General features: G+C 49.0%; 1 protein-coding gene across 2 annotated transcripts in view; it reads left to right on the top strand.

Annotated features, from left to right (window-relative positions):
• Positions 1-27443, top strand: part of FGF18 (fibroblast growth factor 18) — a 63421-nt gene that overhangs the window by 17989 nt on the left and 17989 nt on the right. For both annotated transcript variants that reach the window (XM_064724924.1, XM_064724925.1), the window contains exon 3: positions 4149-4329. In XM_064724924.1, coding sequence (XP_064580994.1) covers positions 4149-4329 — 181 coding nt within the window. The remainder of the gene's footprint in view (positions 1-4148; positions 4330-27443) is intronic.

Raw genomic sequence — 27443 nt, 5'->3', positions numbered from 1 at the left:
GGCTTCCATTGACCTTGGCGGGGCTGGGATTGCTCCGTGCACAGGAGGCATCTGTGAGTGCAGAGATGGGGCACAAGCCGTGCAGGGCTGACATCACAGAGCTGCTCTTGGAGCTTTTCTTGGATTAATGCACACTGAAACCTTAGGCTGCATCAGCAAAATGGTCCTTCCCTCACCCTCCATCTGGGATTTAACAAAGAGGGCAGTCGTTCTTTAAGCTGAAGGATCATTGTAAAGCCATTTAAAATGAAATCCACTCTTATTTGAGACTCATTTGGCAAAAAAGCACATGAAAATCTCCCATTGTGGACTTGCTGGAAGACAGATGTAGTTTCTGGTTCCTTTGGCTGTTGGGAAAGGCGGTGGAACTGAATGCTCCACCTTGAATTATTGGGCAAGGACAACAGACAAGGGAGAGCAGCTTCCTTTCATGAGCAAGGCATTTCTGTTGCTTCTGGGGCTGGAGGTGATGGTTATTTTTAATGTAAATGCTGTTTATTCCCTTGTATGAACTTTGGATAGCCAACTGTATTTGTAGCTGGATATTATCACTGAAAGGTGATAAGTAGTGACAAATAAATAAAAAATGGATAAGAAACTGATAGAAAAGAGAGGCAGAGTGAAAATGAAATGAAATTCAATGCTCTGATTTAACAGCTGGAATTTTGCTGGTTATAAATTGTTGCCAAGGAATGAGATGGAGTTACACAAAACCACTATCCTGAGATGCTGAAATCATGCACAGACAGCAGCCCATGGCAGCTGGACAGATGCCAGACAGGACAGAGCCCTGTGTCCTGTGTCCCACAGTGCTGCTCAGGGGCTGGAAGGTGCACGCAGCCCTTCCCTTCAGGGACCTGTTGTGTGAGCTCTGGACCCAGGGTCTGTTTTGCTGCCTATATGGAGGTGTGGATGATCAGACTGAAAGGCAAAGAAGGGCCTCATTTTGTGTATGATGTGTTATGTGCAGTAATAGCATTTCAATAGTCAAGACAAAAAAGGAAAACTTGCTTTGGTGAACAGGAGTGAAAGCCCTTCAGTTTAAGTCACTTAGAGACATTTCTGCATTCAAGTGTATTTGAGGGTGAGTGTACTTGGTTTCAGGTGACCTCCCTGACTGAGTGTTGGCCATCAGTTGCCAAAGGAGACATATGTTACTAATTTTTATGAGATTTATAGAAGAGTCTCTCTTTTGGTATACATACATGGACTTCCTTATCTCAGAGAAGTTTGCTGCTTGAGGGAGTGTGCCCTGTAGGGAAGGGGTCCTGTGAGAGTGAATTTTAGCAACAATCAAACAAGTTTTATCTCATAAAGTCAACACTGCATGAAACTTTTTTTTGGGTACTGATATTCTGTGCTGCAGGCCAGATGCAGCCCAGGCTGGCATGGGTAATTCCCTTTGGCCACCCTCCAGCAGAGCATCCTGTTTCCACAGGGTGGTTAAGTGTGAGCTTATCTTTAAGCAGGTGGCTAAATCCGGGTGGTTTCACTGCTGCTCTTGCCACGGCTTCTGGCCAGGAGACAGCTCAGCTGCAAGGGGAGCCTGCAGCCTGTTCCAGGATTTCTGCCCTGGCTCAGAGCTGGGCACGTCTAGGGAAGTGCTGGAGTGATACAGGCTAGGCTGGCTGTGTTTCAGGGCCAGCATCACCTGCTGATTCCTGCATCAGCTACCTCAGCTCTTGGCTAAGGGTGGGGCCAGCCAGCTCCTTGGACAGGGGAAGAGGAGATGGCACCCCTGTGCAGCTGGTGCCCTTCTTGCAAAGGGAAGGGGCGCTTGATTAGCTGATCTCAGGCAGGACAGTGGTGACAAAGGGGTGTTGGTGACATGTTGGAGCTGAGCACTCTGCAGGATGCTCATGGGTGCTCCTGGGCCCACCGAGGCACTGCAGCTACAGCCTCTGCACTGTGAGTGCTCCAGAGACAATTAGAAGATAATTAAAACATGTTTTGGAAAACAGATTGCATTTTCTGTTGGGAGTTTCCAAAAAAGCAAAGCAACCTGCCCTTCCCCCCACTTCAAATCCCACCTGTTTTGGTTTTTTCCTAGAAAAATGTGAAATTCATTAACATGTGGTGAAAGCAATGTAATGACGTCATCTTGATTTAAAATCTGTTTTAAATCTTAAAATAATGGAGCCAGAATTTTAGCTGCCAATAGCCTTGCTTTGCGGGCACAAGGCAGACTGTCAGCATGACTGGAACCTTTCTGGGTTTGGTAGTTCAGCATCTTTTGCAACAATGGGATTTGAAAAGAAAGGAAGAAAAGACATTGCAAGGAGAAAAATAAATTAATATGATTTCTGTCAAAAGTCAAGTGCTGTGTGCTTCGCTCAGGTGTAGCTGTGGTGCCTGGGGAGGGCAGGGCAAGCAGAGCCCTGCTCTCTGCTGGCCAGAGCCCTGTCAGCATCCTGATGTGGCACCCTGCCATGCCCTCTGGCTAGGGGCTGCTCCTCCTCTGACTGCCCAGCTCTGGGTCACAGCTCCTGGCCACCCTGTTTTCTGGGAGTGGGAAATATTGTGACCCCTGTCTGTCACCTCTGACATCGCTGTGAATGTCCCAGCATTGCCCTGAGCCTCCCTTGCCCAGCCTCTGCCTGTGCCTTCAGCTCCCTATGGGCTTCTGACAGCCAAATCAGAGATAAATCACTTTCTCCTCAAAACATCAATACCGGAATCCCAGATTTTACTAAGAGCACCGAAGGCAATCCCACAGCATCACTGGGAACCTCATTGCTGCTGCTGTGCTGAGCTTGGGCTTTGGCCCAGGGTGCTTTCTGAAGGTCTGGTGCTCAGCAGCACTGCCTGCCTGAGTGAGCTTGTCTTCCTGCTGCAGGCTTGGGTGTCCCCAGGATAACTGGAAATGCTGCAAAGTTCTATTGAGGTTTTGACTTTCAGGCTTCACTGTATCTGCTGGTATGAGATGATGTGCAGGAGGCTGAAGTGGGGCTCTTTGGTGTGTTGTGGCCACTTTCTTTATGTGTTTTAGTCTGGAGTGGATCTGAACAAGGATTTATTGACCTTTTCCATTTTCATTGCCAGTTCCCTCCCCACACTGATACATCAGAACACTTTTGCTTGCAGGCCATGTTTCATGTCATTTGTTGTCCTGTAAAGTCTGCCACCAAAATGTTGCCCATCTGTGAGTTTGGATGTTGTGGTGCAAATGCTCCACAGATCATAGATGGACAGTTCATGGAGCAATTTTTGGGCCTTCCTGTTGTTTGGGTGTGAAGAGCTTTTTGGGTGCATGCTGCCCAGTCTCCCCTTTGGGAAGGCATCTTGAGAGCAGTGGTGTTCTTGGGTCCTCTGACCTTGGGCCAGTCAGAATGACTCTTTGGAAGGAAAAGTGGGACTCCTGTTTTGATATTTCTTGGGGATTTTAAAATAGGAAACAAAATGAAAAGTTTATGTTAATAATTTAAGCTGTAGTGAATTAAGGTTAATTTATTCCCTTGGCCAGACAAACAGATGAGGTGGCTGAGGTTGTCAGACCCCTGCTGATCACAGCCACTGGTGGAAAAGCTGGTTTGATTCTCATCACTCCTCCTGTGGCCCTTTTGAGGTGGACAGAAACACATCCATGGCTGGTGATTATGGTGTGGCTTCACTGCAGAGCAGAGTTGTGAAACAGTTAAGCTGTGCAGTGTACAAGTGTCACTTCTATTGTAGTGGACTTTATGCCAGTGTGAAGTTCAAGTCCAGACTGCTAAGGGCAACACAAAGAGTTTTTTCCCTTGATGTTTTCCTGCAGTTAACTCAGAGAATCAGTGCAGCTGCTGAAGGTGATGCACCAAGTCTCTGAGAAGGGTTCGGCTGTCTCCACTCTCCAGTTTGGGCCTGTGTAACCAGGTAGAGGCTGTGCATATGCAGTGGGGAGCCTAATTTATGATCAGCATGGCTGACTAGGATTTAATCAAAGCAGGGATGAGCAGAAGTTTTTATTTGAAAACTCCCGGTTTGATTGCAATGGCCCAGGTTTGGTTTGCTGTGGAGAATCAGCTCTGGGTGGCTGCTGACACTGCTGCCAAATGAAAGGCAGCCAAATCTGAGCCTCCCTTGGCAGGCCAGTCTGCAGTCCCTCTGCCCCAGAGCCTGTTGTGTTCATGCTCTGTTCTGCTCTCTCTCCCCACTTCCCACCATCCCAGATGTTTGCTGCTGAGGAGAATGTGGATTTTCGGATACACGTGGAGAACCAGACGCGAGCGAGGGATGATGTGAGCAGGAAGCAGCTGCGGCTCTATCAGCTCTACAGCAGGACAAGTGGGAAGCACATCCAAGTGCTCGGCAGGAGGATCAGTGCCAAAGGAGAAGATGGAGATAAATATGGTAAGAATATTTACTGGGATCCCCCAGACTTCAGGTCAAACGTTTTAATCCAGAGTGTTGTGCAAAGAACCTCTTGGGAGAAAAGTAATAAGAGCAATAAAAAACAAAATAAAAGGAAAAATAACATTTCCAGGTTAAGAACATGAGATTTATTTTGCTGGTGCTGCCTCCCAGCTGCAGGCAGTTCCCACAATACTGCCATGCCCCAATTTATTAGTATGTGGTTGAAGAAAAGAATATCTTTCTCCCCAGGCCATAAGCTCTCAGTGTGTTTACTGCAATTCATAAATGATACCTAAATTGGTGGTTGGGGAAGTCCTTTCCCCATGAACTCTTGGGCTCATGTTTGGTGAATCCAGCGTTTGAATGAAGCACTTTCTTCTTTTCGGGTGTGGGATATTTGGTTTAAACTGAAAGTAGACTTTGAGAGCTTTGAGAGTACCCCAGAGCTCAAGCTGAATCTCGAGTGTGTGGATCTTGCAGGAAAAACAGCACTTACCCTGTGCTGACAGCACATTCAGCTGTTCTTGTTGTGATTTGCACACAAGCAACATGCTGGAAACGCTGCTAGAGCCTGGGCTATGAAAAATGCTGTAATTCTAGTTCATTCTGAGATGATTTCTGCTGAGATGCTTTTACTCTAGTTGGCTGCTGGGAGGAGTTTAGGGCTGTTGAGAGCACTGGTCCTGTCCGTGTTTGGGATGTGCAGCCTGTGCGTTCCTGTGCTGCTGCAGAGGTGTGTGTGAGAGCTTGCTGGCTCAACCATTCGCATGGGATTGTCTGGTGCAGCACTGGTGAGGTAGAGCCGAGCTTCGAGGAGGGCAGGTCAAAATCTGGGAGCGGTTGTTCCCTCGGGAGGCCTCGGGAGGGATGAGGCACACGCTGAGCACCGAGGGCAGCCGCTGCCACTGCAGGTGCGGGAGGTGTGCCGCGGGAAGCGACAGCCAGAGAGCGCCGGGCAGGGAGGGAGTGACCCCCAAAGCACTTGTGCAGGGTCAGCCCTTCTCTCAGAGAAAGCCCTGCCCTCACGTCTCGTCAACCTTGCCCTTTGTCATTCCCAAATTTTTTCCCAGATATTACAGGAGTGAAAAGTGCCACTTGGCTGCTAATTATTGTGTCATTTTATGGCATTCATCCTCCTGAGCTCTGATGTGTAAACGAGGCGCTGGGCGCTGCCGCGGCCGCCCGGTGCGGCTGCTGCCCGCGGTGCCTGTCAGGTGCCGTGATGGAGTTTTCCTGTCGGTGAAAGAAGGCGGCATTTACAGTGGGTGCAGCAGGGAAGTGTTCCCGGGAGCAGCTGACAAGTGCTAATTTATGTGTCAAAGCCCATCTTGTCCCCTTCATACATATGCAATCGTGTCTGAACAACAAACCCCGCGTGCGGGAGCGCGCTCGTGGCCGAGGGCGCTGCTGCCATGACAGAGCCCGAGATTCCCGGCCGGGAGCTCCTGCATCCTTGACTGCCTCCAAACCCTGCTCCTGCATCCCTGCCTGCATCCTAACCCCGCTCCTGCATCCCTGCCTGCCTCCAAACTCCGCTCCTGCATCCCTGCCTGCTCCGCTCCTGCATCCCTGCCTGCCTCCAAACCCCGCTCCCCATCCCTGCCTGCATCCAAACCCTGTTCCTGCATCCCTGCCTGCCTCCAAACCCCCCTCCCCATCCCTGTCTGCCTCCAAACCCTGCTCCCCATTCCTGCGTGCATCCAAACCCCACTCCTGCATCCCTGCCTGCCTCCAAACCCCCTCCCCATCCCTGCCTGTCTCCTAACCCCTTCCCCATCCCTGCCTGTCTCCTAACCCCGCTCCCCATCCCTGCCTGTCTCCAAATCCCCGTTCCCCATCCCTGCCTGCCCCTCCAGACCCCGTCCAGCTCTGTCCTCAGAGCCTCTCAGCAAACGCGCCGAGGCTGCAGAGCCTCCTCGCCCCCAGAGCTGTGAAAGGTTATGGAAATCTGCTCTTGGTGCTGCTTGGCACGGAGCATTCGGAGCATGACAATCGGGGCGACAGTGAGGTGGGACACGGCGGGCCGGGATGGAACCACGCAAAGCTCCTGTCTGGGATAATGGAGGGGGGAGAGATGTCGGAGTTACTGGAGTGAGAACCATCTGTGTTACAGCCCAACCTGGACACAAAAGCAATGACACAGGGTTCATTATGTGCCAGGAACCCCGCCCCCTGAGGCATTATTATGGAGTAACCTTTGATCAAGACCAGAGAGAGGCTTAAACCGGGTCTGGGGATCTCAACAGTTGTAAACTTTTGATCCACATCTCCGTCCTGCCAGTCAGGTCTGCATCTGGAGGAGGACACCTCTCCTCCCTCGCAGCAGATGGCTGAGGGTCCCCCTGCCCTTCCCCTGCCCGTGACAGAGCCGGGCTGTGCCACCCTCGCAGATGGCACCGGCTCCTGCCCCGGCCCTGCTGGGGGAGCGCACGGCGAGGGCCGTGAGGGCTGGTGGCCTAAGGACTGCAGCTTGGGGAAGGTTTTGGGAGGAGAAACACGTCTGAGAAATGTCTGAGAAAAGGCAAGAGACGTGGGCAAAGTGCCCGTGAGCTGCTCCAGCCGTGCATCCTCTCAACAGCCGGGTCCAGTCCGGAGATGGTGACATCGGGCAGGGCCACGCCGGCTCAGGGCTCACTGTGTCAGGGCGAAGGTCCCTGGTGCTCATCATCAGCCCTTTAGCACCAGCCCGTTTTAAGGATAGCGGAATAAACAATGTTTTAACACCTCTTTCCCGTCTTCCCTTATATTCACAATAGTGTCCAAATGTTTCTTTTTTCCCTTTTTTTTTTTCCACATATCCAGCTTCCAAATGGGAGGGTTGTCCTGCCTTTGAAGGGAGGTTACTTTTATTGCAAGGCTTATTGACTTCTGTAAAACTTCTCACCTCTTGGTTGCAGAGAATGCCCAGAACAGAAGGGAGGTGGCCGATCTCAGGCAGGGAAGTTCTGCTTTCCGAGCAGCCACCCCAAGTAGAGCAAAATGAGCAGCCAGCCCTGGTCAGGGAGGAATGCTGCTGCAGGGCTGGGGGACCAGCCAGAGGAATCCCCTTGATGGTTTTATCCAGGTGTGTAAATGCCATGTGCAAGGCAAAATGCATGCTCTGCAATGCACAATTCTGCTGCCATAACAATTCCAGTGTGTAATTTTTGGTTTATGCATTCTTTGGGGCCAAGATCTGGTTGTGTGTGTCAGATTATTAAATGTCAAATTAAGTCAGTTAATAGAATTAATTGAGTCGATGTAATCCATTTAATCAGATGGATTTGATCCCTTCTCAGATGAATTAGAATCCATTAACAGATAAGTCAATTATTGGACTAAATTAAATCTAATAATAATGCCTGCTGCTCACAGCAACACTAATTAATCTAAATACACTTACCTATCTCCCAAGGTTGTTTTTTTTAAAGGCTTAATTGATGTTCCTAAAGTGCTCTGAGATCTTTAGATAACAGATGATCTGTGTGAGCAAAATATTATCTCTTAACAGACTATAAAGTAATTAAAGGACTGATGTATATACAAATTGCATTTTTACTTTAATCCCTTGAACCTATTCAGAAAGAATTTGCACTGGCCCAGAAAAACAATATTTCTATTATAAGCTTACTATTGCTTTACAGGTTCCTAAGTGGTCCTTTCATTCAGAAAATGAAAGGATGAAAAACAACCATTAAATTGCTGACAAAAAAAAAAAAAAAAAGGACCTGGAACCTTTATAATCTACCTCCGATAAATGGTACAGATAGGGAAGAGAGGGATCAGTGACCTGAAACCTTAGATCCTTTCATTTATTTTCATTTCACAAAAGGCAGAAGACATTCTATCCTGTTTGTTCACGATCTGTGTATCCGGCGCAGTTGGGCAGGCAGAGCTCTCTTGGTTGGGTGAAGGCATTTTTTGCCTCATTTGTATTTCAGAGGTTTTTGGTTTAATTTGTTCGCAGTGCTGCTGTCCTGCGGGGCACGGAGCAGCGATAGCCATCAGCGCGGAGGTGTGAGAGCCCCGTGCTCCCCTCGGTGGAGGGAACTTTAATGTGCGGAGCGTGGGGGTGTCCCGGGGCTGGGCTGGGCACAGGGGCACATCTCTGATCGGCACCTCCAGGTGCTGTGTGCTCCGTGCATCCATTCCTCACAGCTTCAAAACACTCCCAGGTCCCTCAGGAGGTTACAGACCCTGTGCTTTATAAACCTGCCTACCGATAAGCTCTCTCGTCTACAGCGGGGAGGCTTTTTTGGGGCAGGGCACAGGTGGGACCTCAGCCCTGGGCACTGAGGCGGTGCCAGCCCCTGGAGGCTCCCCCGGCTCAGCGGGGGCGGATCAGAACCCCCGAGGGACGGGTTTGGGTCTTTGGGTTTGTCAGGGGGGTCAGGAGGGGACGGGAAGGGGAAGGGGAAGGGGAAGGGCGCTCTGGGCACAGACATCACGCCCCACACAGATGCGCTGCTTTGGGTGGTACGGGGACAGCAAGGCGCTGAGGCAAACGGGTGTCACTGCCCGGGGCCGCTCCAGCCCTGCAGCCTCCACCTCCTGCCCTGAGATGCCAGCGGACCTGCCCACGGAGAGCACATTACTGCTGTCTAGACATCAGCCACACTCCATCCTGCCAGAGATTTCATTTGTGGTAGAAGTGGGCTCTGTTCCATGAGGAGGTGTAATATGTGTGGAAAATATTATAGCAAAATAGCCTCCTTTAATTGACTCTAAATTTTGCAGGATTCCTTCCTAGGTTTGGGTAATCTGGTGCTCTCCAGAATTAATGGCTGACATAGCACTTCTTCGGGCTTGGCAGCCTGACAGCTAATTTAGAACTCCCTAAACTCATTTCACTAATGACTCCCATTTGTTCTATCTGAAAGCCTGGAAACAAATGCAAAATACCAGTGCCATTGTCCCATCTTTAGCAAGTCATTCTTTCCCTCAGTATTTCTGGCACCTTAACAGCAAGCTGCCTTGGGAAATCTGATTAACCCTTTCCCTTCCTGGAATAGTTTGAATCAATTTTGATTCATCTCCTGAAAAGAGCAGGAGTAAAAAACTAAACTCATTGTGGCTGGAAGGCTCAGAATTTCTGTGCAAGAAAGATAAGAGATGTAGTCCGAACATCAATTTGGATTTGTGAAATATCGCTGTATTTCCGCAGTTTTTCCACATGTATTTCCAAGCTGCTTTTCTTGCCAGGAACAGGTGCATGCAAGGTTTTGTCTGTCAGTGCAGCTCAGCCCCAAATCCCGCATGAGCTGGGATCTGCCTTGTAATTTATTGTGCTGACCCATCAGAATGGCTGTTTCCCATTTTACCGACGTATCGCTGCCTCCAGTCTCTTCCCATTACAGTTTTGACATCACAACAAGACAAATAAATTTTTTAAAAGACCTTTTATCTTCTAAACCATTTATTTTCACTTACTTAGCCCGGGGGCAGAGCTGACCTCAGCGCAGGGGATGATCATTCACCATGGCAGCTGTACAGTCAGATGGGTCCTGGGGACAGGCCTGAGCCAAGCAGCCTTTGCCCTCCAGCTGCTGTGCTGTGGCTCTGGGCTTTTCCCTGCTTGCCCAGCAATCCCTGAGAGCTGTATTATATTTTGTTCCTTAAAACGTCTCCCCTTTTCATCTGCAGTGGGGCAGTGGTGAAACTGTTCCTTGAAAGCAGATAGGGATGAGCTGAAGCTTGAGGCAGCTCAGGGTTTTGCTGAGCCAGGAGGAGCATCTGTGTGAGGCAGAAACCTGAGCTGGGGCTGGGGCTGGGGCTTCCAGCTTGCTCTGGGCAGCGAGGACTCCTGGTTGCCCTCACCTTCCTGGTGGCTCTGAAAAGTTCTATTTGAAACACTCTGTTAGCATCTTATTAGCATCTGTATATTGAAGACATTTTCTGGTTTTATTCTGCCATATTCTGTGCTCGTGCCAGGGTGGGGAAAAGCCTTGCTTAGGCAGGATGAGAAGTTTGAGAAAAATCCTGGCCTTTTTGATTCATGACAAACCTGTTTTGAACAATTAATTTGTCGCCAATTTCCTTTACTTTTGATTTTGATAGCTGCTATCCTGAGCTCCTGCTGCAACCAGCATCACACCTGAAGCCCAGTCTGCACCAGTCCTTGTTTTGTACCTGCATAACAGCAAAGCCTTACGTTTATTTTCCCTCTGACACTGCACTGATTTTAGATTTCCCTCCTCCTGGATCTTGAGATAGCTTAAAGAACCTTGACTTTCCTTTTAACTGTGTGTCTGTACTTCACAAGTCTCCACAAGCACTGGTCAGGGTTTGGAAAGCATAGGCCTGTCTGTCAGCAAATATCAGAGACTCAGAAATAACGAGGAGAGGTAATTTAGGGATCTGCTGATAATTTGTCATTTTTAATTCTTGTGTGGAGTGGAAAGTGAGCTACAAAGTGAAAAATCTTTATTTGCATGTGAGTCATAAAAGGGTTTTTGTTAACAGTTTGTGTGTGTGTGTATAATTCCGCACTGTGATTTAAGTGTTCCCATTAGAAATGCAGAATAGGAAATAGGATCCCATCTGTGAGCAATTTAAGAGGAAGTGAGACAATGGAGTCGATTGCTGCTTCAGTTTAGATAATCAATACAAATATTATTAGTATAGTGATTTATCTTCTTAGACACTTTATGAAAATGTGAATGCCAGCCCCTGAAGACAGGTCAATATGATGTTATCTGCTCCTGCCTTGCTGTGTTTATGGTGCTTTCCCATGAAGGTCAAGCATCTGCTTTGTTAAATGTTCTTCCCTGGCTCTGATGAAATAACACAGAAACAAACTTAGGGCTTCCCTTTCTCCTCCATGGCTCCGGAAATGCTCTGTGCTTGTCAGTATAGTGATTACTTCTGTCTGAAATCTGTACTGGGGACTGCTGCGGGGACACTGGGAGGTGATCTTCAGGGTCTTTCCAACCCAAATCATTCTGCAATGAAGTTCTGGAAGAAGTTTGCATAATTTTAAGTATATTTCTAGGCCAGGAGTGATTCTGTCCACAAATGCTGAGAGCTCCATTGGGTTTACTGCAGTTGTTTTGTGTTGGTGCCTGTTACCAAACCTTGTTTTGTGCTCTCTGAGGTTTTCCCATGTCTAAGCATTTGGCCAGTCATTGATTAATTCAAGTCGGTTCTTGGGGCGCAAGTAAAAGTACCCTACAAATAGTCTGCCTTTCCAAAAAGGTTTTTAATTGCCTTTACTTTGAAGAAGAAGGAAGGAAAATATCGTCAACAAATGCTCTTGTACATTTTGCTTTGTGTACATTCCCATACATGATGTCAAGTGGCCAAAGAATTTTTTTCCTTCACAAGAAACATTTGGAAAGAATGAGAAATGTCAATAACCCTGTTAAAAACTGCCTAACTAAAGACAGGATGGGGAATACAAAACTTGATGTGAAGATTACACTTCTCCTTGAAGTTATCATGGAACCTCACTCGCCTGTTGTTTGAGATTCCTAAAGTCACATTCCTGGAGACTCATGGTGGTGTTGGCATTGGCCACTCACTCACCTGCAGCATCTCCTACTCCAGGAAGGGTGATCTGGGGTGGTGGAACGCTGGGGCTGGACCCTCCAGACACTGGACACAGAAGGAACTTTTGTTCCTCATATATAATAAAGTAGCATGAATTTCATCATCTCAGTGTCCTCATGTGTCCCTCCCCAGCCCTGAACCCCCTCAACCCACGGTGTGCCAGCAGGATGAAAGCTTTGCAGAAGGAGAGATGCTGAGGAGACAGTGCTAACGGAGACCACACTGGTAGCCTGGGTAGAAGTAATTATTTGGTGCTTTGAGATGCTGTGAGACTGTTCCTGTTTTCAGGTTGGGGAAAGGTGTTAAATTTATAAAAAACAAGGCACTTCAGTCACTCGAATTTCACCTCAGCTCTTTGAAAAAACAGATAGTCAGGAATTTCCGCAGCTGCAAGGTGGAGCACAGCAAACATTAACAAGGCCAGTAGCACTGCCTGGCTGTCTGCAGGAACAGGGAAGAGCCCAGGCCCTGCAGAACTGCACCGGTGTTCGGCAGAAAGGTGAAAAATAACGAAGATGTGAAGAGGAGAAACTGCTGATGCATGGTGCTTGGAAAGCTGGAAGAGTCCAGAAAGGGAGCTGAAAATACCCCCCAAAAATGACTATCTGTGGCTTGAATGAAATAGTGTCCGATCAGCATTCAGAAACCGCTGAATCCAGGCCGTTCCAATACTGGCATTTTCCAGACTGCTTGCCAGTCGGATGCAGAGGAGAACACGTGTGGAGCGTCTGCGGTCGCAGTGCTCACAAGAAGTGGAAGGTGAGCTGGATGTAAAGGCAGTGAGAAATCCCAGTAAAAAATAAGAAACACCTACTTTTCTTCCAGTGAGGAAGTGTGGGGCTGTTGGGGTTCAAGGGAGCTGCACTCAGCAAGCATCCCTTTTAATGAGCTGTGTCAGCAATAAATAGTGTCCGCTTTGGTCCCTGAAGAGCTTTCAGTAATTTTGAATGCCCATAATAGACAGTTCATGCTTTCATGGTGAACATAGGGGCTGAGACCTTCTCAATATATCCTGAGCTTTGTGTCCCTGAGTTGTGCTGTAGCTGCCTTGGGGATGTGTCTGTCCTTTGCTGATGCTGCCTGGAGTGGTGGAGCTTGGAGCGTGACTGGGTAGTGCTCAGATATTTTTGCCCTTCTCTCTGTGAGCTGAAACGTGTGCCTGGAGGCCTTCTCCTCTTCTGCTTTTGCAGCTGCCAAAAAAGGTGCCTTTCTTCCCAGAGCAATACGAACAAAACCCCACCATGCACTGTGGCCCTGCCTCTTTCAGCTGTGATGAGTTTTGGGTGTTCTCCAGCAGTGACAGCAGCTGTGCTGGCTGGAGGGGTCTGGCCCCAGGTATTACTGTGGAGAGGAGTCCTTGTTCTCCTGCGCTGCTCAGCTGCTCTGGGCTTCTCTGGTGGAGCAGAGAAGGAGCAGACATTGCTCCTGAGCAGCTCGATGGTGATGTGAGCCTTTGGTGTTTGACCCACATGGTGGGTGACATGCTTGGGATCCTGGCTTCGATTTGGTGTGCTTTGGTTTGTATCTGATGTACTCAAGTGCTTTTGGAAGGACAAGCAGGAGAGGAAATGGCTGTTGGAATGTGAGAGGGGAGCTCTGAGGTACTTTGTGAGAGGGATGTCACCCCCAGCCTCTGGAGGCTGTGAGGACCTTACAGTAGAGAAGCAGCATGGAAGGGCTAAGAATAGGATGGCATATAAGCACCAGATAAATCTAAAAAGTATTGTCCAGGTGTCCCCAGTGCTTGGCCAGGGACAGCTGCAGGGGTGAGTGCTGAAACAGACTGGGGGAAGCTTCAGGCTCCTGATGTCGAATCACATACTTGGTTAGTCAGAGGGCGAACCCTGCAGCTCCCAAAAGCTGGTGTTGTCCTCTTGGCATCAGTGATGTAGGCCCAGGTTCCAGTGCCAAAGGAACTCGCCTAAAGGTAACTTCAGCACAAATCCCTAATAAGGTTTCTGCTGGTTGCATGGAGGGATCACAGGGCTGGATCTCTGTTACAGCCAAGGCTTGATTATCCTTTTTCCTACACTCCCGAAACTCCACCGACTTCAACAGAGCCATTCCTGGAGCTCCTGTGTGAGACTGAAAGGAGATTAAGTGCCCAGCAGTGCCTCCCATTCCTCCTGTGTCTTGCACCTTTGTTCAGACCTTGCATTTCAAACCATTTTAGCCGGTGGGAGGCAAATCAAAGCTGTTAGGTTTGAGCCGGTGACAATGGCCTGGTGCTGTGTGGTGTGCCCAGCCCCTTGCCTTTGTGCAACGTTTGTGATTCTTGCCTTTATTTCATTTGCTTCGGCATCTGCATTTGTAACCGTTTTTTTCAAGTGAAGTTTCTGACTGGTGACTCATTAGGAGTAAATAGGCAAAAGGATATTGACTTTACACCTACTAATTTGGGGGTGCTAACAAGCACATGTAAGAGCTTTATAGTCACCGGGTAAATTGTCCCACCTGGGGGGGCTGGAGGAGGGGAGATAAAAAAGGATTACAAAGCAGCAGCGCTTTTGTTTCTAGCTCCTAGCCTTGGCTGTTCCTGCTGCTACTGGAGCTGGGCTGGACGTTTGATGGTCACCACTGCCGGAGCCTGTTCTGAGCTTCCCCAGGATTTCCCAGCACCATTGGACCCATGTGGGCACGGGACTGAGATCCTAATGATAGGATGCTAAATGTGTCCGCTCGGAAATGAGGCGGCCTTCACATCGCCCGAGGGAACAAACCCTCATTCCCGTGGTGTGAGTGCAGGCCGGCCGTGAGGCAGGTGTGCTGGGCCTGAAGGGCGGCTGCAGACACAGCGTGGCTTGAGCACGGCCCAGCAGTGAGGGATGGGTGCCTGTGGCCTGAGCACAGCCCATAGGGGCTCTGCCAGCACAGCCCAACCGTGAGGGATGGGTGTCTCCTGGCAAGTGTGACTCCCTGTGCCTGTGAGGGCACCGGGGCCTCATGGTCATGGCCGGGGACAGCTCACTCTGCTGGGTTAGTGCTCAGCCCTGCTGGTGGTGCTGGGACCCCTGTCGGCTGCAGATGTGTCTGTTCCTTTCCAGCTGTGCCTGTGACACACTAATGCCACCCTTAGGTGTGCTTAGGTCAGGATGTCACTTGCTCAGAGTGACCTGTTGCAGGGTAGCTGGAGCACAGCTGAGAAGTGAAGGTCCCCAGCCCTGGTGGTCCTGCTCGAAGCAGAGGGTTGAGCTGGGTCACCTCTTGAGAGCCTTCTCAGCCTGAATGAATGTCTTGCAACACTGATTGTCAGAATAGAACTGGCAGGTAAAGCCATTGGTGATCCCTTTCTCTGATTTTCCTTTGGATGCATTCAGAGGGACCCTTGGGAAGTGACTTTTGTGGTTTGTCCCCATTTGTGATTTTTGTATTGAGATTTTTAAGAATTACATTAAAAATTGGAGATAGGCAAAGTTTTTCATCCTCCCACTTTGGTCCTTCTGCCCTTTTGCTCAGCTTGGGGTGACCTCCTTGTGTGGAATGGATGATACCATCTGCACAAGGGTGTGTAAGCTGTAGTTTATCTCAGAAGATGTGTGCTGGGGAGGGGAGAGGCGTGCTGTGTACCAGGGTGAGACCCAGCACTCATCTCTGCTCCTCTCTGGACACAAGCCTGGTGTGCTGTGTGCTCGGAACAGAAGGAAGCCGTCCCCACTGGCTGTATCTGATGTCAGGCTCCCACTCAGTGGCTGTGACTTCACCCTCACCCCTTCTCCTCCTCTGTGCCTGACCTGGCTGCATCCAATATCTGTCTCTCAGCAGGAGAAATCTGAGGAAATGCAGCAAACTTCAGCTCCTGGGGCTAAACTGTTGTGCTCTCTAACAGCAAACTGTGTTGAACTAATTGACAACCAGCTTTAAACATACCCCAATCAAGCAAGCGCATTGATTTATTTTTTCCTCTCTTGCCAAGCACTAAGCAGCTTCCAGCTTGGTTTCCTCCCCAAGAAGTGGATAACTCATCTATTGTGTAGTAAAACTGATGGGCAGTGTTGACTTCTATACAATCTTTTCAGTATGCTTAGGGAGGAAGGAGTTCTTATGCTTCTATGAATGTTTGACCACTTAAAAAAAAGCAAAACAAAAAAAAGCCCAACCCAAAACCACACACAACAACAAAAGATGATCCATTTTCTCTGGATGTCTTTGAAAGAAGCTTAGTTTAGAGACAGACTGGAGAGAAAGGCTATTGATTTTGTTTGACCTCCAAAGAGACTGCGGTCAGTATATTTTCCCTGTTGGAGGTGGTTCAGGGCTCTGAATTTCCGTGTCAGCGTTTGTATCCTGAAGCACGCTGAAGCTTTTGCTGCTTCTTCAATAAATAGCAAGCTGTAGGGAAAGGTAATGCTGGAGTAAATTTATTTCCCTTTGGATCTGCCCTTCCTTTCTTTTTCTTTCCTATGTAGCTTGGTCATGTTGCTGATGCAGCATTTACAACCTTTTTCATTGAATGCTTGCAGGTTCGTGGGTTATGATGAGACTACAAGCATAGTTTTGTAATCCCTCTCTTGCTTTTTCCAGGGCTGAGACAGGTCCTTTCCCAACCTCTTGCCTGCACCAAAAAGGAGCAAAATACCTTTCTGTGTAGAGTAATAAATGTTCTAAAAATTGCCATCCTCTCTTCTACCCTGATTATTTTCAACCTTTGCAGAGGAAAGCCTTCCTGATTTTTGCTTAGGCTCCTGAAGAGAAACAGATTATTCTTTCTGGGAACTTGGTTGTACTGGAAGTGCTCTGCTTGGTACAGGTCTGTGTAGTTTTGTAGATGTTCTTGTAAAACGGCTTATGAAAACTGATGTGCCCTTTCTCTGGTAGCCACCTACCAAAGGATGGCTTCCAGAGATGGCAATACCTGTGGGATAAGTCTGTTGTCAGGTCTAAAGGAGCTTCTTGGAGCTCCCTGTGAGATGAGCAGTGCCCATAGGCATCTCTCCATGCCAAGATGTCAGCTGTGTTATCTGTGTTATCACCTCCTCATTTAACAGAACGCCTCACGTGCTGTGGGTTTGGGGTGTGTGCTTCAGCCTGAGTGGCCACAAGTTCAACACAGGCAGTTTGCTGCTGTCAGCACATCAAAGGGCAGCCTGATAAAGCTGCCACAGCGTAATCGAGTCATGGCAGAGAGTTGCTGATGTTGGGTACCAGCTGCTGAGCTCCCCTGTCGCCTTTGCCAGAAGGAGCTTCATTTCTAACCCACACAGACAGAGCTTCTTCTTGGAATCCCCTCTTCAGAGGAAGGGTTGGTCTTCCTGCCACTGCCAGCCTCACCTCTGCTTCTGGCTGTGCTCTGGGTCAGGGTGGAGGCTGCTGCTGCGGGTGTGTGAGCCCTGCAGTGTGTGTGGGCTGCTGACAACTGCATGGCACCAGTTTCTAACTTAAGCACTCCATTGCACTGAGAGCAATGGCCCAGTGCATCCCTAAAAAACGAATGGCTGAGGATTTATATGTGCACCCTGGGCCAGGCTGAGGCTGCAGCCTGTGTTGCATGTGTAACGCTGCTGAGACCCCAGAGCAGGACTTTGAGAGTTCCCCAGAACCTTTCACTGCTGTCTTCAGCCAAAAGCCCCACTCCCCACATCTGAATATTCAATTACATTAGCCCCTTGCAAATGGCTCAGCAGTCATCTCCGGGAGTGGTGAGAAGAGAGAGCTGGAACTGTTAAGCCTCTGCACAAACATGAAGGCCAGGAGCTGATGGGAAGAGCTTGTGGGAGGGGGTGCATTTGCAAACAGGTGTCCTCCTGTTTGCACTGGACCACTGAGTAGGACAGAGCAATGCACAGCGGCTGCCATGAGACAGTTTAGTCATATTTATTACTAAATTAATACAACAATTATTATAATTATTGTACCAATTTATAATTATTACTTATAATAATATGTACAAATAAACACAAACATTTTTATTAAATTAATACAACATTCATCAGTGCGCTGCTTGCTTTGGAAGTAAGTAGTCCTGAGCTTGTGGTATGAGCACAGGCTGGGCTGTTAGGTATTGCCCACCTCAAGGTCATCATGAAGCTTTGTTAATTAATAAGCAAGAAGTTTTGCTCGGAGTCCTGAGCAGCAGGTGATAGGCCAGCTGAGCGTGTTGCTGGAAGGATAGGTAATCACAGGGAAAGCAGCAATGCTCTGTGTTACCCTGTTGCAGAGGTTTTCAGCGTGTGGTCAGCAGGACATTGTGATGATGGATCAGAAATATGACAAATTCTTGTTAATGATCAACATCAAAAACTAAGAATATGTAGAAAAGCAAAGATGTCCTTGTGTCCTAAGTGCCTGTAATCTGCTTCTCAGAGCTGGGTACCAGAATATCCCTTTGATTCTCAAAGGTAATTGCAGCTCTTAATTAGCTGGAAAAAAAAAATTCCCCGCAGCCTGAGATCTTGCTATATAAATTATAATTAACCCCTTGGCACTGGAAGTTGAGATTTCCTGCCCCCGAGCACAAATGCAAAACGCATTAGCAGCACTTGACATCAGGCCCCGAGCAGCCAGGGGTCAGGCTGCCACCCCAAAATCCAGCTGCACGTCCCAGTGCAGCGGGGAAATGGCAAGGAAGCCACAGGAACCCAGGGGGAAGCTCTAAATACACCATTTGAGGGGCTTCGACCTGCTTTCTTTTCAGGGCTGCAAATGTCCCAACAGGAAGGACAGCACAGAAAAAAACAAATCCAACCCTGGGGAAGAGGTGGGAGCGAGAGAGGAGTGGATTTGTGAGGCGACATGGCTGGGTGCCCCGCCGTGAGAACGGCGCTGGCGCTGCCGCCCCACACACCTCCAGCCCGAGCATTGTCTGGTGCCAGACACACTTGGCTGTGCCTGTTGTGTGCAGGGCTGGGCCACCCACTGCTGTCATTCACCAGCATCCTGCTTTTTTGTCTCCTTTTCATCGCGCCTGCTGGGGGATGAGCGCTAACTCCTCACACCAGAGGTGACCTGTGCTGCAGTGCCAGGTTGGGCAGCTGGCGGCAGGGAGGTGACAGCACGCCTGGGGGATGGGGGCTGCCCCCGCCTGTCTCCACCTGTGACACTTCCCTGCCTGCTCCCTGCATCCACACTGTGACCCCAGAGGAGGGCCAGGCCTGCTGAGCACCTGGAAAACCACTCCACAGAGTCACAGAACAGTGAAGGAAGGGAAGAATGGTTTGGAAGGGATCGAAAAGGTCAGGTAGTTCCCCACCAGGAACTTGCACTGAAGCTCCTTAGTCCGTGTTAGCTGGTTCCTTTGCTCCTTTGGGGTCCTGGATGGAGAAGTGGCTCCCTTCTGGCACAGGTCAGGCTGCAGCTTTGTGCTGGGCTATAAAGCCCTTGGAGAAGGTGGTGTTGGCCAGGGGCTGTCTCTTGTCCCACCACTGTGGTGTGTCCTTGGGTTGCTCTGTTCTGGTGGTGCTGGCCGTGAGTGTCCCAGCAGTGGTTGCTGAATTCAGGTGGTGGCAAACATGGGGAGACTTGGTCACCTTGGTGGCATTTGAAGGTGGCTTTGTCCTCCCATGCCAAAGGTGAGGGCAGCCTGGTGCTCAGGCTTGGCACACAGATGCCTTGGCCAAGGGCTGCCTACAAATTCTCAGGTCTGTGTAGGTGTAGGAGTGGGCAATTCTCTGTGCACTCCAAAGGCTGAAGAGAGATAACAGAAAGGGAGTGAGAAGGTGTCCTGGTGGGGAGGAGGGATGTGCTCTCTGCTGGAGGGTAGTGAGTGTTGGGAGGAGCTTTGGGTTTGTCCTCTGTCTATGAGTGAATTCTGTGCCCATTGCAGAGCTGATCACAGAGCCCTCCAAGCTAAGTGAGCTTTGTCAATCCCAGTTTGGATGGGTGTGGGCTGCACACCTACAGCAGAAATGTCCCCTGCCAATGTGGCACCCACACCTCCAGGGATCTTTTGCCATGCAGGTCCTTGGGGCCACCCCTTCAGGGTGGGGAGAGGAGGGCAGGATGGTCCATCCCAGGGAGAATAAGAAAGAGTTGAGAGAATTTTGGATGGAAACAGGGGGCTGAGTCTGAGCTTTAAAGGTAGCCTGAGTCTCTAGATAAACTGAAATAAATAACAAATAATATAATATAATATAATATAATATAATATAATATAATATAATATAAATATGAGATTTTCTGCTGTCAATGCTGCTTCTCTAAACTTAGAATGCCCCTCCCAAAAAAGCTATTGGAGATATTACCTCTTTGCTGCTCTTGATAATGCCACAGATGAGGACTGGCCTAGTTCTGTACTTGACTTATTTTTTATATTAAGATTTAACATGGGATCTGCTTTTCTTAATCCAAACACTTATGGTTTGAATGCAGAATTATATTTGAGATTTTTAAAGTACCTTTATTAAAACATAAAACTAATTTTACAGTTCTGACAGGTCTTATTTAAATACCCAGTGCCAGATGCCTTTTGTCCCAAATGACTTCAGGAAAGAAAAAAAAAAAGACTTTTAAAACTTCTCATGCAATTAAAATGCAGTAAAAGGGAAGTATATAGTCTTACATATGCTGAGGACCAGGGGTAACAGTTTAAGAGAAGTCCCGTGATAAATGTTTCCAAAAATAAATACGTGAAACCAAAGGTGTTAAAGGGAGAGTTAATGTGATACCTGATTTTTGGTGGTCGTTGCGCTATTTCTGTTGCTCATGCCCTGAGAACAGTTGTAAGAATTGTGCCGTGTCCGTAGGGAGAAACCTCTCCAAAGGGGGTGGTGCAGAGGGCTTTTCTCCATGCTCCTTCCCCTGAGGCACTCTTCAGGGTGCAGCTGGTTCCAGGTGTCCCCATGTGCTGTAAGAAGATCATTCCTTGCCTACATGTTTTAACCCTTACTCCAAAATAGTCACACTCTTATATCCTCTGACCCAAGAGTGACGATTTTCTGTACTTCATTTAATAATAAGTTATCTTTTATCTGGCAAAAGGGAGCTTCAGCAACACAAGCATTAAGAAGTCAGGCATCTTTGAAACTGTGTTTGTGACCATGTCTAAGAGCAAATCCTGCTTAAAATCTTAAAACAGAAAGGAATTTTCCCTGTGTGCCAGAACATTTTCTTCTGGTAGGTTGTGCTGCTGCCTTTGCTCCTTTGGGTTTCAGAGCCACAAGAATCCCACTTAAAACACCAGAGCATCCTGCAACCTTATTTTCAGCATATTTTTCACTTGCTGAAAGAAGTGAATGTTACAATGAGTCCCTTTGAGAAAATGCATAGACACACTTCTACTTTGATTCATAAAATTAATTATCCTAATTTCAGCTTTTACTGGTGCAGAATAAGAACCCTGCTTGGTAGAACTTAACATCTTTGTGTATTGGGCATGTCTAATAATTCAAGCTGTACTGCAGATGCTTGACACATTTGTCCCGATCAGCCCCTTTTGGAGCACTCACAAACACAGCAGTGGAGCCTGGACAGGCTGGCTGCTGCAGTGGGTGAAACCAGCTGGGTGTTGGGATGTGGGAGAGATTTATGTGTTTGGGACTCCTTGGAAGGAGGAGGTGGTGGTGCTGACATCACTCCTGCTTCATCCCTGGGGATGAGCAGCCCGCCAGCAGCTGCCTGGGGGAGGTGGGCAGTGCTGCAGGGTCCCTGTGCTCTGTCCTGAGCTCCTGGGCACACACAGAGCAGCTCTGCAGAGACACGAGAGCACGTGGGTTCCTGGGCTGGTCATTCTCTCCTTATTGTTATTTTTGTGTACACCAGTGTTTTTATTGGGTCCAGCTGAGACTGGAAACAAGAGAGTCAAAATACCTTCCTTGGGGTTTGTTCTTGCAGTAATTCTAACCCTCTGTGGGGACGGGAAAGGTTCACGCTCTTTCCAGACCTGAGAGACTCCTGCGCTTTGGATGCGTTTCAGTGAGGAGCTCAGGGCCAGGTTCTGAGGTCGTTGTCTGTTGGGCTTGACTGTGTCAGTAGGAATTTATTCAAATGAGAATGATCAAAGACATCAGGGTTTGGCCCTTTATTTTTCATTTTAGGTGCTTTTTCAAGCATAACAGATCTTCTGAACTTTTTTGAGGCTCATCCTTAGTAATTCCAGACTCAGAGCCTGGCAGCTTGTCAGGCAGTTTTCCTGCCTCTGTAGAAATACTGTCCACTTGAGCTGTGCTTGGAGGCAGCGGGACACCCTGGTGAGATAGAGGAATTTCTGTGCTAACATTCTGAACGTTTCTCTTTCCAGGCTTATTTCTTAGTCATGGCAAGTTTGCAGGTGGCAAAGTTTGGGGCAGAATTTGTTCACAGCTGTCCCCGCCCAGGCGTTTTTAAAGCACACAACCTACCCGCCTCCCTTTTACTGAATCTTGTCTAGAGAAACTTATTCACCATCGTTGAAGCAACTGCCAAAATATTTTTAGTGTCTCTTATGGTGAATTATGTATAAAACATCTGCAAGAGGTCAAGTCTGATTCCCACTGCTTAGTCCTGTTTTCTTAGATGTCCAAAAGGGTGCAGATGGCTCCCTGTTAGAATGACAGTATTTTGCATTCATTTCTCACATGGCTAAGGGATGACCAGCCTCTGGGTAGTACCAGCCTGGGCCAGTAATGTGGTACTTACAGCTCCAATGGGGGGGTGTTTCTGTGTGTGTTTATTTTTGTTTATCACAGAATTACAGATTCAGGGATTTACTAAAGTTTTATTTAAGTTGGACAAAAATCTCTTAGACCTACCTTGGCATTTATTCTGGTCTGATTCTGGTCTTATATCTGTTGAACTCTCAAACAATTTTCATATGTGTAGGCTAATAAAATACCTCAAATTAGCACATTTTCATTTAAGCTTCTTGCAAGATGTGGTGACTAGAGTGAGTTTGTAGGGACTATGTTTGGAAGCTTTGTCATCTTATAGGAGCCTGGCAGTCTGGGGAAGAGGATTGTATGTTTTAGAACCTCCTTTTTACCTTGATAGTGCCATTCTGGCATAAACAACACATCTCTACAGGGTGGGGAGGCAGAATCTGCCTGAGATGCTTGGGGAACACCAGCTCAGCATCGTCTCCTGGCTGTGTTTTGTTAGCTACTGCTGAAGTGGCAGGGGAATATTTTGGGTGGGCATCCCTGCAGGTAAGAGCTTTGCAATGGTCCAGGCCAGGTTGGACAGGGCTTAGAGCAACCTGGTCCAGTGGAAGGTGCCCCTGCCCAGGGGGTTGGGACTGGCCGAGCTTGAAAATCTCTTCCAACCCAACCACTATGTGATTTCATGTTTCTAGGAATGGTGTGTCAGTGATATTAAATAGTGGAGAATGACACCAAAGAGCCTGAGAGCGCTACTTTCTGTGCTGACCATCCCGGGCCGTGCGGGCTGGGCTGACTGCAGCACAGCGTGTCCTGCCTGCACAGCTGGGCACTCGGGCTGGTGTGCTTGGCACCAGCACGGAGATTCCTGCGTGTCTTGGCCCCGAGTGCCGCGGCCGAGCCCAGGGAGCGCCGAGGGACAGCTCAGAGCGCTGGATGTGGGACAGGAGCCGCCCGGGCGTGAGGCGGGGCTGTGGCAGCGGCAGCGCCCAGAGCAGGGCCCGGAGGCCGAGGCTGCCGCGGCTGCTGCGGGTGGAGGCCCGAGGGAAGTGCCAGGAGGGGAAGGGGGCTCCGTGCCGGGATCCTGCACCTTCCCCTCGGGCTGGGCAGTGGGCAGCACCCAGCCCTCGGGGTGGGCAGTGGGCAGCACCCAGCCCCCGGGGCAAGCTGTCCCCAAAGCCCGTCCCAGGCTGTGCTTCCACCCCGCCGCCGCTGGCAGAGGCGGGACCCTGCGGCCTGTAGGGTCTTTATCAGCACTCGAGGCACTTCCGATGTGTGTGAAGTCCTTTGTGTGGAAGTATTTACAAGATCAGGTTGCTGTAGTGGAAATGGCTTTGAGGTCTTTGCTGCATTATAGATTTTCTTCAGATGTCTCCCATGCAAATATTTAACCTGTCTGGTTCCTGAGAGCTACTGAGGCAGTTGTGCGGGTGGCAGGTTGTGTCTGCAGCCTGTCCTTTGTGCATACAGAGCCCTCACTCCTGCTTCCCTTCCCACCCGGGATGGGGCAGGAAAACTTGCCGGGCGGGACCTGGCACTCGGTGAACGTGTTGGTGCCCTGAGGACCGTACACCCCAAAAAGTCTTTGTCCCCAGGTGCAACAGTTAGGGTGCTGACCGAGTGAAAGTTACAGCGTTTAAAAGAAATCCTCATTTAGAGTAACAGCATCTTTCAAATCCTGGGCAGGACTGGGAGCTGCTCACTGGGCAGCCTCTGTGCTGACACCGAGCACTTTCCTGGCTCCTGAAACACAGTGGCTTAAAACAGACAATATCTGGAGCCTGGGTCTCAGAGCTGCTCTTAGTCTTCCTCCCACGAACATACCTTTTAATAATTTGATGTGCATATGCTGTGCTCAGGAGAGACAGGATGAGCTCAGGGCAGTGGTATGTGGGTCAGAGCACCAGCCTCACTGATTGGGGTGGTTACTCCTAATTTGCACCTGAATATTTGAGAAGGGAGCTGGGTTCCGTGGATTATAACTACTAAATACCATTCAGTTTGCAGGACTATGCAAGCGTGCAGACAAAACTTAGGGATGCAGCCTTGATTCCCTCACTGGGCCAAAGCCTGCAGGCTTCATTAGTCCTGCCAGGCTTTACCTAATTTTGGTGTTATTCCCTCATCATTACATCATGACTGTGGAGACAGGGTCATTCTCTCCTATGTTGTGGTCGTGGAAGGGATTCATGTGGTTTTGGTAGGGGTAGGCAGTGTTTGAACAGATTTCAACTATTTCAAGCACTGTTGCCCATGCTGGGAGTCTCAGGAGAAGATTCAGTCTCAGCAGAGTGGATTTTGCTCTCCCATCAGATGTGATCTATGCACTGTGAATGATGGGAATGTCCTGGTTCACAGCTCCAGGGTAACAAACTAGGAAAGCTGCCCTCCATCCCAGGTGCTGTGCTCCCAGCCTCAGTGTGTCAGTGCATCCTCTTCATTAGCTGGAAATGGTTTCAAGTCTGAGAATGGTTCCCCTGACTTTTCAGAAAAAGAAGTGCAACCAAAGCAACAAAATCTTTGTCCCCTCTGAGATCCTTTTCCCCAGTGTCTTGCCAGCTGCAAGGTGCCTGTGGACAGTGTAAGCAGCTGTGTTCCTTCTCCCTGTGGCTCCCTTTGCAGGGGTTTCACCTGAAAAAAACACAAACCAGTGGATAGACTTGAAGTATCTATTCCTTCTGCACCCTTCTTGTGTTTTCCCCTTTATCTCTTTCTTTATCTGGACCTGAGGATTTTGTGATTGGTACTTGTAAACCTTACACTTCTCAGATGCCCTCTTTCTCCTCTCTTTCCCTGTGCTTTTCTGGCTCCTGTCCTCCCACTCCCAGGAAATATCTGAAAGATAATTTGGCATATTTTCTGCCACCTTCACATATCTCCCTGACTTCATGTTTTCTTAGCTGGTAGATAGCTTTTCAACATACATATATATATATGTATATATATATGTAATCCTTTTCACCTAGACTTGTGAGGAATTCCAGTCTCTTCCAGTGGGAGTTTTCAGGAAGGTTTAGGTTAAATGGGCCAATAAGGCAAAGCATGTAGCAGGAGATCTCACCCTCTAAAGACATCTTTTCTCTTTTGCTCTTTATTTTATTCCCCTGGAAAATATATCAGAATATCTAGCTGTCAAGGAATTTAAACAATAACACCTGATCTGAAGATTGGAGCACAGGACCTTTGAAAATAAAGATTGTAATCTCTGTGTGGTGTGTCCAGGGACAGATGGGGCTGGAAGTCGGGGGTGCTGAGCAGCAGAGTGCTGTGGGGCTGCTGCTCTGGCATGGTGGCTCTCATTTCACCTGAACTCTCCTGTACATTCTCTTGGATTTTCTCTGTCACTTCCATTGTGCTATGGCATATCTATCACAGGACAGGACAGCATTCAAGTCCAGTTTGAATTAATGTAAATGTGTTGGCTGAGCTTTTCTCCTGCTGTGTGTGAGTGGAGGGGGAGACATGAGCAGCCCCTGGGTGCTGGGTCAGCCTCCACCCCCTAGGAACTCTGGTTGCATCCTTCAGGGCTGGGATTCATCCCAGAGGATTTCAGATGTGCTGTTTAAGGTGCCTGTCCCTGCTCCTGAGAGAACTTAGGGAGATGCCTGTTGCGCAAGGCAGCATCAGGTGTCAGGGGTGCTGCAGACCCCTGGGTTATAACCCACCCTAGAGCTGCACTGATCTCTCTTGTAGAAAAGAGGGTCAGGGATCCCTAGAAATAACATGTTTCCTACATCTTAAGACTCAGATTTTGCAGAAGTGGGAAACCTCTGTGAGGCCTTGGCCTCTCCTAGGGCAGCTCAGGTCACAGCAGGGATCAGACATCCTCTGCTGCACCTCCTGGCCTCTGTTCCCACTCCTCAGCACGGGGTGCAGGCTGGTCCTGGGGGTTTGGGCTGGCTCTCAGGGCCCTGGGATGGATGCTGCTGTGTTTGCCAGCACAAATGTCTCCCTGGATGCCTGCTTATCCTCTGGTGCTCAGGCTGTGCTGTGGCACTTGCCTGGGAGGAATAACCTCCGTAATTGCCGTAACCTCTGCAGCCTGCAGGAAAGGTGACTTCCATCTACTTCTAAATTATGACATTATTTTATTAGATCTTTAAACTTTAGTTAAATTTTTTATTTAAAAAAGGGGAGGAAGGTATCATATTTTAATTAGTAGCGGTGCCAAAGGAGTCCTAGATTAATTATTTGAAATCACTCCATCCAGATGGTTTTAATTTTCACAGCAGGGAACCGGCATCTTTTTAAGGTGATATTTTTCAAATTAAAATCAGCTTGGATATTAGTCATACTGGCTGCAGAGTGAGGGGGTGGGGAGCATGAGCCAGTGTGCCCCGTGCTTGTCCCTCTGAGCAGGGGCTGCCACGGGGACCTGCGTCAGAGGGGTGGGAGCTGCTGCCAGTCCCGTGGGACCACAGCTCTCATGTGGAGGATTTTGTCGGTGTTAGCTCCTCCTTTGGCTGGCCGCAGCCTGTATCTCATGTTCAGTCACTCTCAGCAGCTTTTTACTCTCAGGCTGGAGTGGGCAGGGAATGCCTCGCATGCTCAGAGGGAGCTGTGCTCTCCTGTTCTGGCCTGTGTGGAGCCCTGTCTGACCCCTGTGCTGGGTGGGCCCACACCAGTGTTCATGCCCGGGTGGTTTGGCCACTGCACATCTGTGGGCAGCTCCTTGGTGCTCTGGGTGTTGGCCATGGCTCCTGGACCAGCCTTTGCTGGCTCCACAACCTTTGCCCATGTGCTGGCTGCTGGACTCCCACTCTGAGGCTGACCTCCATCTTCTGGTCATGTGAGGAGAAGCCCTTTCAGAATCACCTCTTTAAAGGCAGACAGTCCCACCTTTGCTGTTCCCTTGTCTGTTAATGCTGCATTGCACCTGAGCAGCCTCCCTGAGCTTCCTGGAGCTGTAAGCACTTACCGGGTTCCAGCCTGCCCTGGAGGAGCTGGCCTGGCCCTGTGCCATCACCCCCTCCTGGCTGGCTCACCTTGATAGCCTCCCTTTGAGGGGTTATTTCTGGCTCAGGGCCCTGCCTCACAGAAGTGGTCACAGGTTGGATACTGCCCTGGCAGGTGAAGGGA

The sequence above is a fragment of the Zonotrichia leucophrys genome, chromosome 13, assembly GCF_028769735.1.
Source record: "Zonotrichia leucophrys gambelii isolate GWCS_2022_RI chromosome 13, RI_Zleu_2.0, whole genome shotgun sequence".
NCBI classification, from domain to species: Eukaryota; Metazoa; Chordata; class Aves; order Passeriformes; family Passerellidae; genus Zonotrichia; species Zonotrichia leucophrys.
The sequence above is the reverse complement of the archived record's forward strand: the minus strand, read 5'-3'. Positions and strand labels throughout refer to the sequence as shown.